At 35.3% G+C, this 17,881-nt stretch overlaps 1 protein-coding gene across 2 annotated transcripts in view; it reads right to left on the reverse strand.

The window, feature by feature from the left end:
* Positions 1-980: 980 nt before the first annotated feature.
* MAN1A1 (mannosidase alpha class 1A member 1) overlaps positions 981-17,881 on the reverse strand; it is a 141,636-nt gene continuing 124,735 nt past the window's right edge. For both annotated transcript variants that reach the window (XM_040551505.1, XM_040551506.1), the window contains exons 9-12: positions 11,375-11,594; positions 10,385-10,557; positions 5,870-5,985; positions 981-4,511 (exon numbers count right to left, since the gene is read on the reverse strand). In XM_040551505.1, coding sequence (XP_040407439.1) covers positions 4,385-4,511; positions 5,870-5,985; positions 10,385-10,557; positions 11,375-11,594 — 636 coding nt within the window. In that variant the 3' untranslated portion in view covers positions 981-4,384. The remainder of the gene's footprint in view (positions 4,512-5,869; positions 5,986-10,384; positions 10,558-11,374; positions 11,595-17,881) is intronic.

The following is a 17,881-nucleotide window of genomic DNA, read 5'->3' on the forward strand; positions in this document are numbered from 1 at the left end:
ACTGCTCAAGCAAGAGACCAAATCTGTGCATAAGGGTCTACATTCAAACCCAGACGTGTATTTACATCTCTTATGCTGCACTAAGCTTTGCATTTGCTCGTGTTTAAATTGTTGAGCATTTTGTGTGGCCCTGAAGCCAGCTTCAGGCAGGGACTGCACTCTGACCATCACAAGGATTGCACTCTACAGCTGCACACCCGCAACTATTCTGGAAAATGAAACGCCACATCTAATAGCTACCCTCAAAAATTGCTTAAGCGGGTCTAATGAGTAAGTCCTTTGACAGAAATAGATGCTTCTGAGACTGTTCTGTGAAATCACAGCAGTTTATTTTACTATCATCTTTGGGTAATGCTTTCTACTAGATGGAGAAAACAAATAAGCTTATCTGTGAGGCGTGGCTGTTATTCCAAGGTTTAGATCAGAGATCTTAACGACACAGCCTTCTGACACAAAATGTAGTTACAGTTCCTATGACAACTATTCCTCTCTCCTCTGGAGCATGGGCTAACGATAGTTTTTCATTACCAGATCATGTAGCACTGGGCCCTGCAACAGCCTTGTCATCTCAGCTCCGGTGTTTGTTCCTAAATGGCATTTAGCTGAAGCCAGCTTGTGCTGTGCAGAACGTGAATTTGAGTGACTTGATCTTCAATTTGCTTACTGCCTGTCACCTCTGACTTCCAAGCTTCCTGACTTTCCTTAGAAAGCTTACTTTCTACTAAAATACATTTGGGAGAATAAGTTTCTATTAGCAACAATTTTTAGGAATTGATTTTTTGTGGTAGCAATTCTGTGCACTGACTAACATTAATTGAGTATTAACAAAAGTATCTTAACAAATACAGAGTACTACTGTGCATCAAACCAATCTCCTGACAAAAATTCATGAGTATAGCAGCCAAAGCAGGCTAGGCAGCAGATTACTGTAGTTACTTCTGCAGCGCACTTAAGAAAAATTATAACAAGTTGAACAGATATATTAAAAGACTTTATTCACAATAGAGAAATTTTTACAAATATAAGTTCTTAAAAATTAAGCATCTTGATCTATTATGTATTCCATAATTTCAGGATTTATATAAAGATGAAAAGACTAAATGGAGTATGTACAAATCAAAAACAATTTAAATGCCTCATAGAAATGGAGAATATGTATGATGAAGTCACCATAGAAACCGTGAGCCATTGTGCATTGCAAAAATCTGTGTACAACCAACACATATGCAATACGTATTTCACAAACTATCAAAACAATTTTTTTTTCATGAAACAGCATGGGTGCCTTTTAAAATGATTTATTTCTTATGACTTAACGTATGCAGATTTAAATGCATTATTTTGCTACAAAGAAATGGAAAAAGTATAGGCAAGTGTGTTTAGGCAAAGATAATACCGCTCCATAAAGCAATTTCTTTTGCTCTTATGAATGACTGGGAACATGAAGTGACCATCAGTAGCCACTCCACACAGCTGGTTAAGTGAATGGGAAATAAAATGAATGTTATCTTAGTAATCTAACAACCGCTGGTAAGTACTGGCTGTTTCAAAATGATTGCTCTAGCTTTGGTGTTTTGGGGTTATTTAAAAAAAAAATCAATATATTCTCCATTTATGAAAAGTTTTTTTCTTACATTTGGCAGATCTACACATTGTACAATCTTCTCGTCTACTTACATTTGTTTACAATAAGTACAGTATAGTGCAGTTTGTACATACAACCTGAATACCAATACCAGTCACATCAAATTTGTGCTCCTTCAAATCATCCTAACTCCCAAAATAAAAAATAAAATTCATACTGAATGTCTGTATTACAAGTGAACAGTCATGATGTATATATTTAAGTACATAGGACCCAGTGCATACAAGAGGTTTGTATGCCTGCTTTTTGAAACAAGGAGAAGAGCTATTTGGTTCTCCATCGTTTCTGTTAAGCTCGTTAAATAAACACAAGATCACTAGACACATCTGGGGGAAGCATATTGTGGTTAAGAAAAACATGTAAAAAGAGGCTTACAAAACACATTTCTCAAAGACTTTTGTCTGAGCTATTGCAGTTATTTAACTGATATGAGGCCTATAGCAGCACATGCATAACCATGTGGTAGGCAGCAGCAGGTGACCTAATAAAGATAACTAAGACAAAAATAATTACTATTACTTGCTAAAGAGGGAAGGGGATTTTGTTTTACTTAATAGCTATAATTTTCCTGTGGTAACTGGAGGGGAAAAAAAAAAGTCCATTATAAATATAGTTTCTGAAGAAATACAATGAAATACCATAGAACTTCAAAGATACAAATTCTGGATTATCAAAATAAGTGGAAATTCTGCTTTTCAGCATAGGAGAGCCAAGGATTCATCCTCACTTGTTCTGAAGCTGTTACTGTGACATGAGAGAATCCATACTTAAAAAAAAAAAAAAAAAAAGAAAAAATGCAGTAAAGCAAAAAGTCTCAAGCCAAGTTGCTGATTCCATCTAAGCAGGCTTTATGGTAGGCAGATGTTATTTGTGTTCATTCTCTCTGCTCTGGGATGCACAGGCTTAGCAGGGTCCTTCTATTAACTTTCACGTATGACTGCAGAGCTCTGCCAGTCCTTTGATGGATCAGCATCACTGGAGATGCTCTTGCCTAAAAAACCCCCTACAGAAAGGTTTTTGGCAGCTCATGTGGCAGACGCTGTCTTCTGTCTGTGGTGGAACCAGATAGGCAGCGCTGTCTTTACACGCTCCAGAGGGTAAAGTTTATGGGTCAGCCTCCAGCTGCTATATATATAAAAATGTCATCAGTTATCTTTGCTCTTGGTTTCCGCGTAAGTAAAGCCGACACTGCAGACCTCTATCAGTACAGAAAACGGTAGTGAAATGTACTCTGCAATGCCTCAGCAAATTTGCTTCCTCAGCTCCGGTCAGCTATGCTGGACATGTGAGATAGCTTACTACGTTTAAAGATGACAACTGTTCAGAACCGTATTTGTTTTGTTGCAGTCGATAACGTGCTTTCTCAGAATGGGAAGCCAGGTGTTGTACCCTACCCAAAACATACAAAAGTCATCCTGTCACTGAATGAGAACACTTGTGGACTTAAAAATGATGTAAACCACTCCAAGCTACACTTAGGCACAATTAATTCCTTTTTCTACTTGATTTTTATTTCCCTTTGGTGATACCACAAAGTAAAACATTTTTGGCAAAGCTGTTACTTTTCTTAGTAAACTAGGTTTCTAATCTAAGGAATATTTCTTAATACACTGCATTTCTGCCACTTAGAGAAGAGAAATTAGGTGCTTTCAGAAAGTTTTAGTTCTATGCTGGATAATTTCCTCACTGAAGGAGACAAGTTTTCTTCAAGGCATCTGAATGTCTGATTTTATTCACGCAGGTACATTAAATTGCTTTGTGACAATAAACTACCAAGGCTGGTGTCAGGTCTGAACCAATCTGAGTGTTTGAGAAAGTCAAAGACGACCAAACAAATTGCCTCTGGTATAATTCTCAGCTCAGCTTCAAGGAGAAATTCACTGAGTAGTTTTATTTTGTCTTTTTACCATCCAACCCAACGAAAGCTACTGGACGAAATATATAAAGGTGGTAAGACTCCCTTTCTTACTAAGAAATTATCTTATTTTGCTCCAAATTAGCCTGACTAAAGACATGAGAATAATTCCACTTAGAAAAGGGAAGGAACAGTTTATTCTTTCACAATATTCTAAATCAGAACCTGAAAAACTAAGGTCTGATAACTAATGTGCTAAACCCATAAAAACTAGTTTAGACTAACTTCAACATATATTGCAGTTTCAGAGTTGTGTCTGCATGAGATGAAAATATTCCTATGTAGACTTCATTGACAATGAAATACATCAGATACTTTACCAACTAATGATAGACCCGCATAAGAAGAGGCTGTCACAGTCACAAGATTTGTCTTGGATGACACACAAAACAAATTAACATAGAACAAAATAAGAGAAAAAAAAAAAGCTCTTCATACTTAATTCAATATGGCTTTTTGCAACATGGCAAAATATTACAGCTTAAAGCAGACATCTCCTCATAGAGGAGAAAAGAATTTTGCAGTCAAATTAAAAGCATAACAGGAAACAAGTAACATGCAGACCCTCTGCTCTTTTTGGCCAAGATGACATAGCAGCCTAACAAAATCTAGAGAGATGTATTTCTCTTCTAAGAAGTGGTTCAGCTGGGTAAGAGGACTGAAGTTTTAAGAGTTTGGATCTGTTCATAAATATTTACTGTTAAAGAAAACAGACTGCAAAACACTTGATTTAAAAATCTAACTCAAGAACTTTAAATCAAATCACGTGCCCAAGTCCTGGAAAAAACATTAAGGAATGAAACAAAGTAAAACTTTATCTTGATCTACTTCTGTTTTTCTTCTTTACTTCCATCCTCTTTATGAAGAATAGGGAGGGGATGAGCCTCTGTGTTGAAGACCCAGTGTTCGAATGGAAGAATATCGTCATCAGAAAACAGCAAATATAAGTACCTGGCAAGAAAAAAAAAAACAGGAAACGTGACTACATCAGGAAAATGAAACTACGATCATTTTCAATCAAACAAATACCTGATTTCTATAGATGAATCTATCAATGGGACCAGCTGACCAAAACCAAAAACATTAAGTCCTAGCATAATAATGGTTAGCACAAAGCCACGGGGCTACTCAATTCAGGTTGGACTCGAGGGTAATACCAACTGGAGACCAGTGGAACAACAACTCTATCCTGATAGGAGACAAAGAAGTTTAGATTACCAAGGTTAAATATCAGTTCATTTCACTTCCACTTAATCCTTGGTAATTTTATTACATATTGTTTTGATCATATACAACAATATCATCTTTTTCTTCCTGAATATCCACATATATCAAGGTGTAGGAATGAAAATTCTTTAGTCCAATCCTGGTTTACTTCTGAGAGCAACATCTGTCTCTCGGTATTTTTAAAGAATAAAACTAGGTCTTAACACTAGGACCAGTAGCTTGGATAGCCATTTACTAGGATAGGGTCTATTAAACCCAACAGTAAAGAATTAAAAATTTCATCGTTTTATTTAGTGTCACAGTACATTGTATTAGCTATTATAGCATGATTACTGAAGACAGCTTAGGGAGGAAAGTCTGCTTAGCAAATGAAAGTTTATTCTCAATCACCATCCTTCCCTGAAGGCTGCTGTTGGTTTAATTCTGTTCAGCCTATTTAAAAGGTATAGCGGAGGCAGTACACTCTCTAAAAGAAATGCTACTATATACATAAATGTATTTCATAATTTCAACTTTCTGTTGAAATGACGTGATTGCTTCTTTCTCGTCTTTGCAACTTACTCTTACATAGGAAAAAAAGTGAAGAGACCAGGACAGCACTTCCTTTATTTAATTAAAACCTTAGGAGATGGTGATAGAGAATGAAGGCTTTTGTTTTTTCCTCTTAACAGGCTGTGTGAGCTTACCATGCAACTTCACTTCTTTTTCTCTTGGTCTGTAGTTTTAAAATGAAAAGCATGCAATACAAGCCTGAGAAGTCTTCTGCCTATACAATTTGTTTCCCTAGTGTTGGCATATATAATTAGATCCTATCAAAGCTAGGAGATGTAATATCTCACCAAAGACTATCAAGTAACTTTAACAGAAGTAAAGATAATTTCCAAAAGTCAAAGAGTTTAGTTGATATTGTTGATATAGAAGAAAAAAAAGGCACTTTGGCTTCCTGTCACCTAAGAAAAGCTGTACTATTTCAGTCAGATTTTTGTTACGTGAATGTCAAGGGTACTAGTGGTAAATACTTATCTGTAAAGATGATACATAGTACTACTTCATATTAATGAAAATCAACTTTCTTTACTTACTTGAGTGTCTCTGAAAGGAAGAAACTTTGCTGCACATCATCATGGCTTTCATGATTATTGTAAACATCTCTAATGCCAGAATAGCCACCATCTACTCTGCAGTGTTTTTCCAGTGCCTAAAGAGAGGTGAGGAAGAAAATAAAAAACATACAATGAGTTTAACAAAAGTAGTCCTGTCAGGTTTTTCTTTGTTTGACAATAACACTGTAGTACGACAGACTTGTTACTATTTTTTTTTCAGATAGTTGAAAATGAGATAGAGCTCTAGATAGAAATCTCTCTAAAAACATAAGCACAGACAATCTAGTTTTACATTTAGGAAGGGAATCAAAATGATAAATTAATAAAAGAGGTGAATACAAACCAGTTTTCAGAAGGAAAGATATAGGGATGTGTGGATGTAAAGATAAATGGCCTTTAACTTATTTTCTTTTTCCTGTTTTTGATAGGGTATCCCCTCTATCACAGGCTTGTCTATATAGCCTTCAGAGATCCTGTCACATACACCTTCCTTCGCCATATCTCAGTGCTTAAAAATTATTGTGATTGAATTGGATGCTATGATTAAGATCAGTCTTTTCCTTCTGTCAGGAGTTTCGAAAAAGGGAAGCCATTTTCTGTGTAAGTGACCGAGTTTTTCTTTGCAATCATTTAAATTTTAATTGGGAAACCTCTGATACTGGGCTGTAACTGGATTTCTTTTCTGCAGTAGGTCTTATTTTTCTTTGATACCTTTCTGAAAAATCTTTGCTACACAGATGTAGACAGAAAGCTAGTATCTGGCTCGATTTAATGCAATGTTTTAGATGTAAGAATAAGAATGTGTTTTCCTTTAACTAGTTTCGGAACTGTGTATTCAGCTAAAAGATGTGAAACAATGACCGATTCCTATTTTAGGATAACAAAGAGCACACAGATCATTTAAACATCCCATTTATTTTCTGCCCACAGAAATGTTCTATATGACCAGCTAATTTTGAAAGAGGAAAAAGATCAGTGGGAGAGTGTGTACAGAAGGGCAAAACCACATATACTTGGTGCTGGAAGCATAGAAAGGTGTACTGTTTAACAAACTTTGCTGCTTTTCTTTATTTTCGACAGGTGTTTGCATTAGAAAGGTCACAGCTATGCCTATATAGGAGCTGTAAATCCTTTAAGGAGACAGCTATATAATACTTTATTTGAATATTAGTTCTCTTATCACTGCTCTTTGTTTAAAAATAGTCATTTCTCTTTATTTCTAATTGACCTGTTTAACGAGGTCAAAATATTTTTAGCCTCTTCATTTTTCTTACACTGTACATCTCTGGTATGATGCAGTAAAATAAAGGAGTGAAGAAAATCTTGAAGAGAGCCTATGATAATTTTATTTAAAACACAACTCATTATTCAAAAACAAATCCAGAAAATTGTCTTTAGCCCTAAATAATTTGTCAAAAGGCAAATGACGGTAAGCAGGATGGATTACTATGCCTTCTCAGGACCACGCTACTCTTACATGGTGCTCACTCTGGAAGTAGGTATTGGAGCAACAACCTTCAGGCAGAAATACCTGAAGCTTTATCAAACCCCTGATGGGGAGATGAAAGGTTCTAACTCCATCCGACAGCTAGTTCCTCCATTTCTGAAGTTATTACAAATATCCCTGAAGTGACTACAAGACATATAGATTTTCTGTAGAGAAAGATGCTGCATTTCAAACGACGTATGGCAGAAACCTATGAAAGGGCAGAAGATATGTCCAAAAACAAGCAAACAGGCAGAATAAGTGTTTTCTGATGAAAGATGGGACTAAAAGTCACTAATGATTACTGAGGTATCTATCACCTCCACCTGCTCTAAAAGCTGTTAAAAATCTGTGTCTTGCTGTGAATAAATATCCTCTATTTCCTTGTTTTTGCTGGAGTCCTGGTTAGCTATCTGCATATATTTAGCTTGCATGTCAGGTTCTCCATAGCTTTCACTGGAGAGTAAGCTGCCTATTGTAAATTTAAAACAAATTTTTCTCCAGGAGATATCCTTTAAAAATATAACAGGCCTATTTGTCTTTTCTTGTGTGTGTTTAGGTTCTTTAATTTTCTTGGACAGTTTTACTAAGTGACAAATATACTTAAGTTTAAACAAGTAATTTCCCCTGGCTGGTAGTCCTTTTCTCTCATCTATTTGAATCTGCAATGAATTCAAAATGCTGAATCTGTGTCTGGATTTTCAATGTCAAACACAAGATTATGTTTTCTGAGGCACAAGAGAAGGAGAACTTGAACTTGAAGGATAAAGCTATTATTCAAGGAAACATCTGCATTCTAATCAGGATGAGGTAAAATAAAGCAAATTGCCTCTTTTTTTTTTTTGTACTCTAATGTAGTTACAAAGATCAACAGAGTTAATTGTAGGGAGATACTATATGGGCAGCTGAACACACTGCTGTGATGTAAACTAAGAGGATAACTTGCACCATGTTAGCTCTTTGGTGGGATCTACTTGGTGAAGTATCTTACCCCTCAAAGCTACTTTGCACTAAACTAAAGGAACAGAACATTCACATGTGGAGTAGCAATGGGTGGGGAGATACAACGAAACACATTCTAAATTAGTAGTCCTCTGAAAATGAGGGTGGCTAAGATCATTTATGCTAGTAATGGAAAACATCAAGTAAAGTGAACACTGGCTGTCAGTCTCAAAGTATCATAAAGGAAAAAAACAAAGTGCTGTGAATTCAAAATATGTGCCACATTTATAATGCAGAAAGGGAGACTTTCATGAGCTAAGCTGATAAAATCTTTCTGACTCAGTAACAGTGGATGTTGCTGTTTGTCATAATTGCATTTTCTCCAGACACTGAAGTATGTACAGAATGATATTGGACTCAAACTGAGGCAGTAAAGCAAACTCCAAAGCAAAAATGGAGAGACTGGAGATACAAAAAATATAGTATCAGGTGGAGCTGTAGGGGCTATAAATATCAAGGAAGTAGAGAGAAGAAACAAGGAAATATTTGAAACCTACAACCAACTGTATGACTTCTGTGAAGTTGCAAGATTTGTTTTTGTGAAACACTCAGCTGCACGGTAGGACAGTGGAGGATGGGCCCTTCCCGAATGGGGCCAGCTGCATCTGCCACAGATGGGCTCTAACCCATTACGTTAGAGCCAAACAAGAGCAACCACAAGAATGTTAAACACGGAACACATGGAGAGCACTGAGAAGGTAAATGAGCGTACAAACTTGAAATAAATACAAAACGGACTGTACCAACAGGGCAAAGAACAATAATAAGGAAAGCATTTCAATTGTTTATAATAATGTTATCAGTGTGGGCAGCAACAATGAGTCAGGAAAATCATCTCCTAGAGAAGGAACATCCTACACTTGGCATTGCTGAAGCCTGGTGGGATGACTTCCATAAGGAGTCATTTTAAACATTCCAACCATAATCTGCCTGGGAAGAGTCCAGTAGCAAAATGTGCGCCTATGGGTGGTGTTAGCAAAGAAGAAAGTAAGGGAGCAGCACTCTAAATTAGAGGTTTTTATAAAGAAATTGCTTTTGAATCAGTAACTCGAACATATTATTTGAAGACATATACAGCCAACACCTGAGGAAGGCAAATAAATTGTCCTAAATAACCACAGTCTACCAAGCTGAATACAGTGTTAATGCAGGTATGGAATTGCACAGAAAATGCAAACAATGAGGAGTTGGAGAGCAGAAGTACAGTTAGTGCTACTGCATATTCTTTTATGGAAAGCAGATTTTATCATAAATTTCATTCTTCAAGAATATCTAATTACCAAACCATTTGTGCAACATTTGAGATACATTCAGTATCTCAGAGGGTGAATATGGAGTACAATTATAGATTTTTGTTGCTGTAGAGGGATCCAGGTAGCTGGATATAGAGCAACAAAAATAATGTTCTTCAGCCTCCTCTATTTTTCTTGTAAGGGCTCAATCTGCTTAGAAATCCCAAAGGAAGACTGAAAAGCAGACAATTTAACAAGTGCAACATCACTGTGAGGAGAAAATAAGTGAACTCTAGAAGCATAATATGAACCCATGCCTGGAGGACAAAACAAGGTAAATCCAATGGCATTCATATCTAACAGTAAGAGTGATTAAACACTGCAATAAGGGAAATGATGGATTTGGCAAGCCAATTCGTGCAGTACAGACTAGTTGCCCAATTGGAAGGTTCATGTTAGACAAACACAAATAGTTAGATTCAGCATAACTGGTTGAAGCTCAAAGGTTGTGGGACACAGAAATTTAAACCTTGATGAGATTGTTATCGTTAATGGAGCTCAATCCATATTACCTATGCTTTTATAAATGATGCAATTTTAAAATGTTTGGTACTATCTAGACACAGTAAATGAATCTCTGGAAATTTGAGTTGATATTACTGATTTAAAATGCATATTTACCCTCCAACTGCTAAAAAAAATCCAGATATTGTGCAATAGCTCGCTTAACAAGATACTAGGATTTAATACGAAAAAACTACTGTAGAACATTACCTCTACAGCTTCCCATGCCCACTGCCTGTACTTTGGGTCGTGAGTGAGCCGCCACATGTACATGTAGGTCTCTATGACTTCGGGTCGCAGGATGTAGTATTTTTCATTTTGTCTTGTAGCAATGGCCTCAACACCACCATCAAATCTGAAGGCTTCTGGTCCCAGTTTCATGCCTAGCCAGTATAAAAGTAGATACATTAAAAAAGGTTTCAAACCACATAACCTGCCAAATCAACTATCCTTTCATGACACAAGGCATACACAAAAGGTACCCAAAAGGTATATAACTTCTGAAAGATATGAAATATTAACAGGAGGTGCTGCAATAAATAATTCACAATACTGAAGAGCTAGTCTTCATCAATACCTTAAACAGCAGCTCCAGTCTGAAGAGTGATGCTACCATTTGCATTCTGGAAGGCTTCATATAACTAACAACATATTAGATTTTGTTTAAAATATGAGGATATTTACTTTTCTATGTCAAACTTGAAATTAGACTCTGTGACCTGAAATGTTGCCAGGATTATTTTTGTAAGAAGATAAAGGAATCCAAAGAAATTTCCTGCACAAAAATCCACTTTCTTTGTGCAATTCTTTGTTTGCAGCATTGTACCAACAGCACTCAGAATAAAATATTTTTTGGAGCATAAAGCATAATTAATAGCTATATTGATGCATAGATGATCAGATTCCCTCCCTTGCTTGTTTTTAGCTACACAGAAATTGACAAAGTGGAAAAGAAGAAAAAAAGCTGTCATTTTAATCACTACAGCGAGTACAGTGAGTAGGCTATGATTCAGATGCACAGCAATTATTTATAAAACAGAGTAGCCATTCTTGGAGTTACTCATGGAGTAAACCAGCATTTAATCAGAAAAGATTAAGAGTTTTCACCACGACTCAACTTTCATTCACCATTATGCATATAATACCAATGGCTGCCTTCACAAAGCCAAACTGTGAAAATGAACGCTGTGATGTACTTACTTGTACGATCATAGGATTCGTGGCAAGTCCTAGCAATTTCAGCACCAAGCTCTATGTGATGGCCTGTCTTGTCACTAGGTGCTCCGTCTGCTCCTAGAGCAAACATGCCTCCAGCAAAACAAGTGAGATGTCCCATCTTGTGTTCAAGCAGTCCACCCTTCCACTCAGCGATGTATGTCAGTCCCCCGCTTGATTTTCGTATGAGGTGTGTCTCTATGGCCTGCAGGAAGACATGATTTTATTTTTTTTGTAACCAAAAGTTACCAGTTTGCATATTGTGAAGGGCGAAGACAAAAAACAGAGCCGCCTGAAAAGTGTCTTGTACATCAGTTGGCTTTTCTCAGTGTTGCCTTTGCTTATAGAGTGAAATCAATAATAGGAGCTAGTATAACCTCAAAGTATAGCCAACCAACACAGATCAGCGTACACCAGTAACGATGATTAATTCTGCTACAACTTTCAGCAATTTACACAGTACACTTTACAAAAATATTGGAAAAGAAATAAAATTCCATTTTAAAAATCTTTTATTTCTTTCCCATCCTACTTTGAACAATTTCAGATAATTTCACTTTTAATGGTGATTAGCCATCACTTCAGTTCCATACTTCCCGTTTGAACTCTGACAAATAATTTGGTTATTGATATAAACTCATGTTTATATCAATATAAACAGTTGCAGGCATAATTCATGTTCAAAACATCTGACTCAGTGTACTGAATGATGCTAGGCTTTTGGGTCTGTATAGCACACCCAACCAAGACCGACGAGTTTATCCCCAAGGATGAATTCCTCTGTAGTCATCAATCAAGAATAGAGTCTTTTAGAGACTTCCGGAAAAAAAATGAGCAGAACAAAATTGACAAATCTGCTAGAGAGAATTAGAAGTGTGTGCTGTTAGCAATGTATGGTCACTGATTACAGAATCCGGGAAAACAGCCATCCATCATCAGACGAAGAGAATTAAAACAATGGACCTGATGCACATTAGTTAGAAACGCATACAGAAAGTAAGTTATTACTCTTTAAAAGGTTGTGGAGAGTGAATGCTACCATACATTGAATTAACCACCAGTGTTCAGGTTTATTCTATTGAAATCATACAATCCAGAAACAGTACTGACCATGCCTTACACAAGAGAAAAAAAATAATGAAGTATCAATACAGAGAACTATTAACAAAAAAGCCAGAATTTAAAAAAATATATCGTCTTATAAGAGAAGGTATTGATGGTAGTTATTTGTTTCCATTTAGACATCTTTAGAGGCTGTTTTTATAAGCAAGAAAAACTCTTCTGTAAACTAGAAACATCAGCAGAATAATTCTATACGGTTTACTTACCAGGTAGCTTTTTGTGCCAAGAATGTCACATTGAAAAATACACTTTATTTTCCACTAATATTAGTGCAAAGCACTTAGTGAGGATGTTTTCTGCCCACCTCCAGGCCCATTATTGGCTCAGAAAGCTCCTCAATCCTTTTGTTTCCTCCTCAATTATATATTTTTAGCAGCAGGTACCAACTGAAAAACTTACCTAAATCTTAAAGCAGCAGTAAAAAATGAAGGCTTCTTTATTTTAAACCAATACTGCATAATTTAACCTATAAAAAGGGAATTACATATGAAGGGTGAAAGGGTGGGAAAAAAAAAGCTTCCTTAAGCAGCCAAACCACAGACCCTACTGTGGAAGATGAAAGCATTACAGAGGCTGAGTTGGTGTTGAGCTCATTTGGTCATGTATTCCAAGCGCATTATCAAGAAGCTTGTCTGTCAGTTTGGGAAGCTGATACTAGAATACCTAGGTACTGGTTTTGAAAATAATGTTCTTTAAAATATATATTTTTTCAGCTAGCTCACTTGGGTATAAAATGTTCTAATTTATAATTAATGAGTTGACAGAACAGGGTTCATAGAACCTGCTACAAAACGTATTGCTGCATAGACAGGTGAAATTTATGAGAAAATAGAAATAATTGGAAAACTTCCAGAATCTTTCCGTGTTGTTTGCATTTTTATAAAGCAGTTCATATACTGTAATAGGATATCTTATTATTAAAAAAACACAGCAATTTTGTGGAAAAAAACCTTTCAGACTACTTAGGTATTCTCAAAAATGAACTACCTAAAACCAAGTTCAGAAATTAAAAACTTCTAAATTATTGACTCTTCATTAAACCTTTCAGCATAGTGTTTCCATCTAACCAAATCAACAATTCTGGTAATACTTGATAATTCTACTTGTCACTTAGCTGTTGAGTTGGGATTTATTTTAAAAATAAACAAAAATAACTGGTGAATAAATATAAATATATATATATACATATATTTAAATGAATGGCAGAATGAAGCATTACTGTACCTGACAGAAATAACAGTGGTTGTGTACCTTCATAACTACAGGAACTAGAACAGATTTGATTCTTTTAGCATGAAAATAGATTTTGAGATACCAGTAAACCTTTAAAGAATTTTTTGTTTTCTTTTTTTTTTTTTTTGTCTCTAGATTAAATTCCAAACTGAAAAAGATGATGCCCACTTGGGCAGTTTTAAAATTAATCTCACAAACTTGTGGTAAGGAATAACCTGATGTTAACTGATGTTAAAAATGTCAGCAAATAAAAATAGATTTCCAAATTAGTTATTCATATTTAGTGTAGAAAATTATATTGGTTTTATAAATGGGCCCTTTTAAGAAATAGAACATATACCTATTTAAAGTTATCTTTATCATGTAAGCTTTTTATTTAAAGTTATTTTTATTATGTAATTGTATGATATATTATGGATTTTTTACCTTCTTATACTTGATAAAATTTCAAGGCCTGATTGCTAGATAATACCTATACATAGGTATAATTAATACTTTATAAAAATAAGCAAAGATCAGTAATCTTTGAATTATCAATTCTGAATCTATACCTAAAGTACCAAAGCCCTCTATTATCATCTATTGAATATTCACGAAAGTTCAACTCAGATTTTTAATATTTTTGCTGGTTATCATATAATACTATGCACTTAGTAAGCAACACATGAAAATATTTTTCAGTGAGAATTTCACAAAGGTTTTAAATGCCATCAGGCTGGACTGAACTTTCTGAAAGATTTTTTTTTTTTTTAAACAAGCTTGTGGTCCAGAACAAGATTAAATTCGCTAGCTGGAACATGGAGACAATTGTTTTAAATGTTAAAATACTTGAACACAAAGTTAAGAAAGTAGTAGGATGAGGAAGAAATACTATCATTTTAAACAAAAATATAGTAACTGTCTGAACTTGAGGAGTAGGATGAAAAGTTAGTTTCACAATCCCACAGTAAAATGCTAATTGCTATCTGCAGTGCTGTGGGGGAAGTTTTGGCAGGGAAATCAAGTTACTAAAACAAATTATTATAAAAGAAGATTAGGTAGCATGGTGATAAAGATCCACCAAGTGAAAAGTTCTGTTTGGCAGAATTCTGAATTTCATATTTAGAATCAGTTTACTTTTATTTTGACATAATACTTTAAAAAGGCACAAATTTACTTTAAATGCTACTCTAGTATAACTTGGTCCCTATCTACAAATAATTCCTTGAGTCCTTGCAGATCAGGTGGTGTCATATTTATCACTATAGGGAATATTATTTAATTTTACTGTAATGAATATGCTCACTATAAACCAACATACAACACCTGCAAGGAATCCAAAACACTAGAAGAATGTGGTCTTTGATTAGCTGAAAATACATTATTGATGGATAATTGTTTGGAGCTGGTACAGTTTTCCTTTTAAGTAAATGGAAGTTTCATTTTTACCATTTTACAGAATGCATTTCTGCAATTCAATTAGTGATTTTTTTCTATCAAGGTAATGCAGAGAGAATGTGCAACATAAAAGGTTGCAAAGAAGTGGCTGCAAATGGATCCCAAAGGGAGCAATAGCAGATGCTGCTACCTGTCAGTAACTAAAAAAAAGTTTAGACAACTAGACTTTCATTGACAAAAAAGGAGAGGAAGGAAGGGAGACTAAAGACAAATAAACAACATTTGCCAGATATTCAAGCAAATAAATTTACTGCATGTAAAAGCGGTACAATACATGGTTTGGCGTGTACCTGTAAGCTTGTTTAGCCAGCCTAGCTTTTATGGCTAGTACAGTTCCTGGAAATAGTTTTTGTGTGTGTACATGCTGTTACCTAAGGCTTTGCTTACAGTCCTCACTTCAATAAAGCTTTTAGCTAAATTACTTTTTTTTTTTTTTTTTTAATCTTGTGGGACATTATCCTTTCCATGCAACTGTAAAAATGCCTAAGCACTCAATTAGAAACACCAACAGTCCCTTTTACTTTTTGAATTGTGACTCAAGTGTACCTTGTATTACTTCCAGCATCTTTCTCAAGAGTTCACATGTTAATATTATGCCCTTGCCTATCTGTCACATTGGAAGAATTGTTGTGAATGAAAAAGTAGGATTTTTTTTTTTAGGTTACAGGATTCCAAATTGCTCCCTGTTAACTCACAGCACAGAAGAGAAACTGACCATTTTTTCCCCAAGCTCATTTCTTTCCCCTCCTGCAGTTTTTAAGGGGATATCTTTTGTGTTCTCCACTTATCGTCATGTTTCTTAGCCTTGACATTATATTGCAAAATCAAGCAGAACTGGTTCCTCCTAATGAACACCCATTTTCCTCCATTCAGTTCTTCACTCGGTTGGTATCAGCACAGAGATCTCCAGCAGAATCTGTGTTTCACGGAGATAGGACCCTCTTAAGCTAGTCAGCTCTTCCTGACCTCCAGGGACTGCAGAGGACAAAGAGAAGCTTAAATATGGTCTTCACCTCACTCCTTCCTCAGCCCCTGACTTGATCCTGTGATTGAAACTAATCCTTTGAGTTGTTTAGGACACCAAACAGAGGAAACAGAACTGAAGTCATCTCAGTGTTGAAATGAATTCAGACAAACAAGCGAGCAAACAATCAACAAGCTTATTTTTTTGGTAGAGGGCATTCTCTTGGTGGACTATGCCACCAAAGAATAAAAATATTAACAAAGGTGCTTACAGAGCACAGATGTAGGCTTCTCAGTAAAAGTTGTTCTGCACCTCAGAAAGTTGCTCAATTCAAAATAAATATGAGCCACGAAAAAAGTTAATTCTGCTAAAGGACTGGGGATAACCAACTACAAATCTCAAAATGCAATGAAAACTGCAGCTCTACATCCTCTGGCATGTATGAATTTTAACTCTCCTTTTACAATAACTGTTTAATTACAATTGAGTAATTTCAATGACTACTTCCCTTTTAAGAACAAAAAGCAGGCATTTCCTTTCCTACCTCAAGGTGTCACTGTAGCTGGAGATAAAACTCTTGCAAACCAGTTACACGTTTCCCTACTGTAATAAATTTGGAACTTCAAAAATATGATCTTAGTTCTAAATTTTCAGGGTTTGTAATGGTTGTTTTGGGGATAATTACAACTCTGCATGCTTCTTTACAATAAAGTACAATAAATTATCTCAGTCCACACCACACTTTTAATGTGTGTTGGTTCCCCTAGGGATCGTCTTCATAAACAGTATTTTGACAGTTTGAAGCAACGAACATGAAAGAATTCCACTATGTGATATTTCCAATAATTCAAAAATGTCAACTGCTTACTTTTTTATTTTAATATTTATGGCTTGCACCAATTCAGTTTATTGCTTTGAACAGCACAAAGCAGGCAGATCAGGATCACTGTAGTTTTGCATACTTTGAGTTTATAAACCAATTGCCTGTTCTGTTGACTTTGAATTCCTTTCCTCATCTTTCTCTATTAAGTTGATCTAATGCAGTAGGTACTTTTCTTCAGCAGTCTTCACAATTCGTCAAATTTATCCCTTGTCCAAAATTCCAATGTGTTTATTATGGAAAGTTTAAAATTTGCATTTTTCCATTGTTACAGCTATTTTGGAGATTGCAGAAAAAACATTGCACAAGTTTTTCCCTAAACTTACATGAATTTATACTTGTAAGTTAATTCTGTTTTTTCAACATCCTTCATAGAGGTTTTAAATGCATATTACAAGACATGAAATCCCGTGAAAGCATACTATCTGAGAAACTAGGATGAAACAAGGAAGTTCAAGCCTTTGCCACAATTTATTCAAATACTTCTGCTGAAGAGAAGTGGTATCATCTCCTCTTGAAACTGTAACTCCTTACTAAACTCTGCTTTTCAAAGATCAAAACTGGAATGTGAACACAAACTTTCATTTCTTTAAACACAATACATAAGAAACATTTTGATATAATAAACATTGTAAGGCACTTACTGCCTTTGGACTTAACAGCTTGTTATAAAGACAAGCTTATGTGTGTAATGAAATATGAACGCTTGTAATGGAGATGCCTAAGATTTTAAAATGGAAATATTGGAAAGCATTTAACTACTATGATACCTATCCATCCGATCACTAAAAGATGATTAAGTTCTAAAGGAAAGCTGGTAATTTACTTTTGCCTGAAAATCTACTTATGTATTTTT

Source organism: Cygnus olor, chromosome 3, assembly GCF_009769625.2.
Source record: "Cygnus olor isolate bCygOlo1 chromosome 3, bCygOlo1.pri.v2, whole genome shotgun sequence".
NCBI classification, from domain to species: Eukaryota; Metazoa; Chordata; class Aves; order Anseriformes; family Anatidae; genus Cygnus; species Cygnus olor.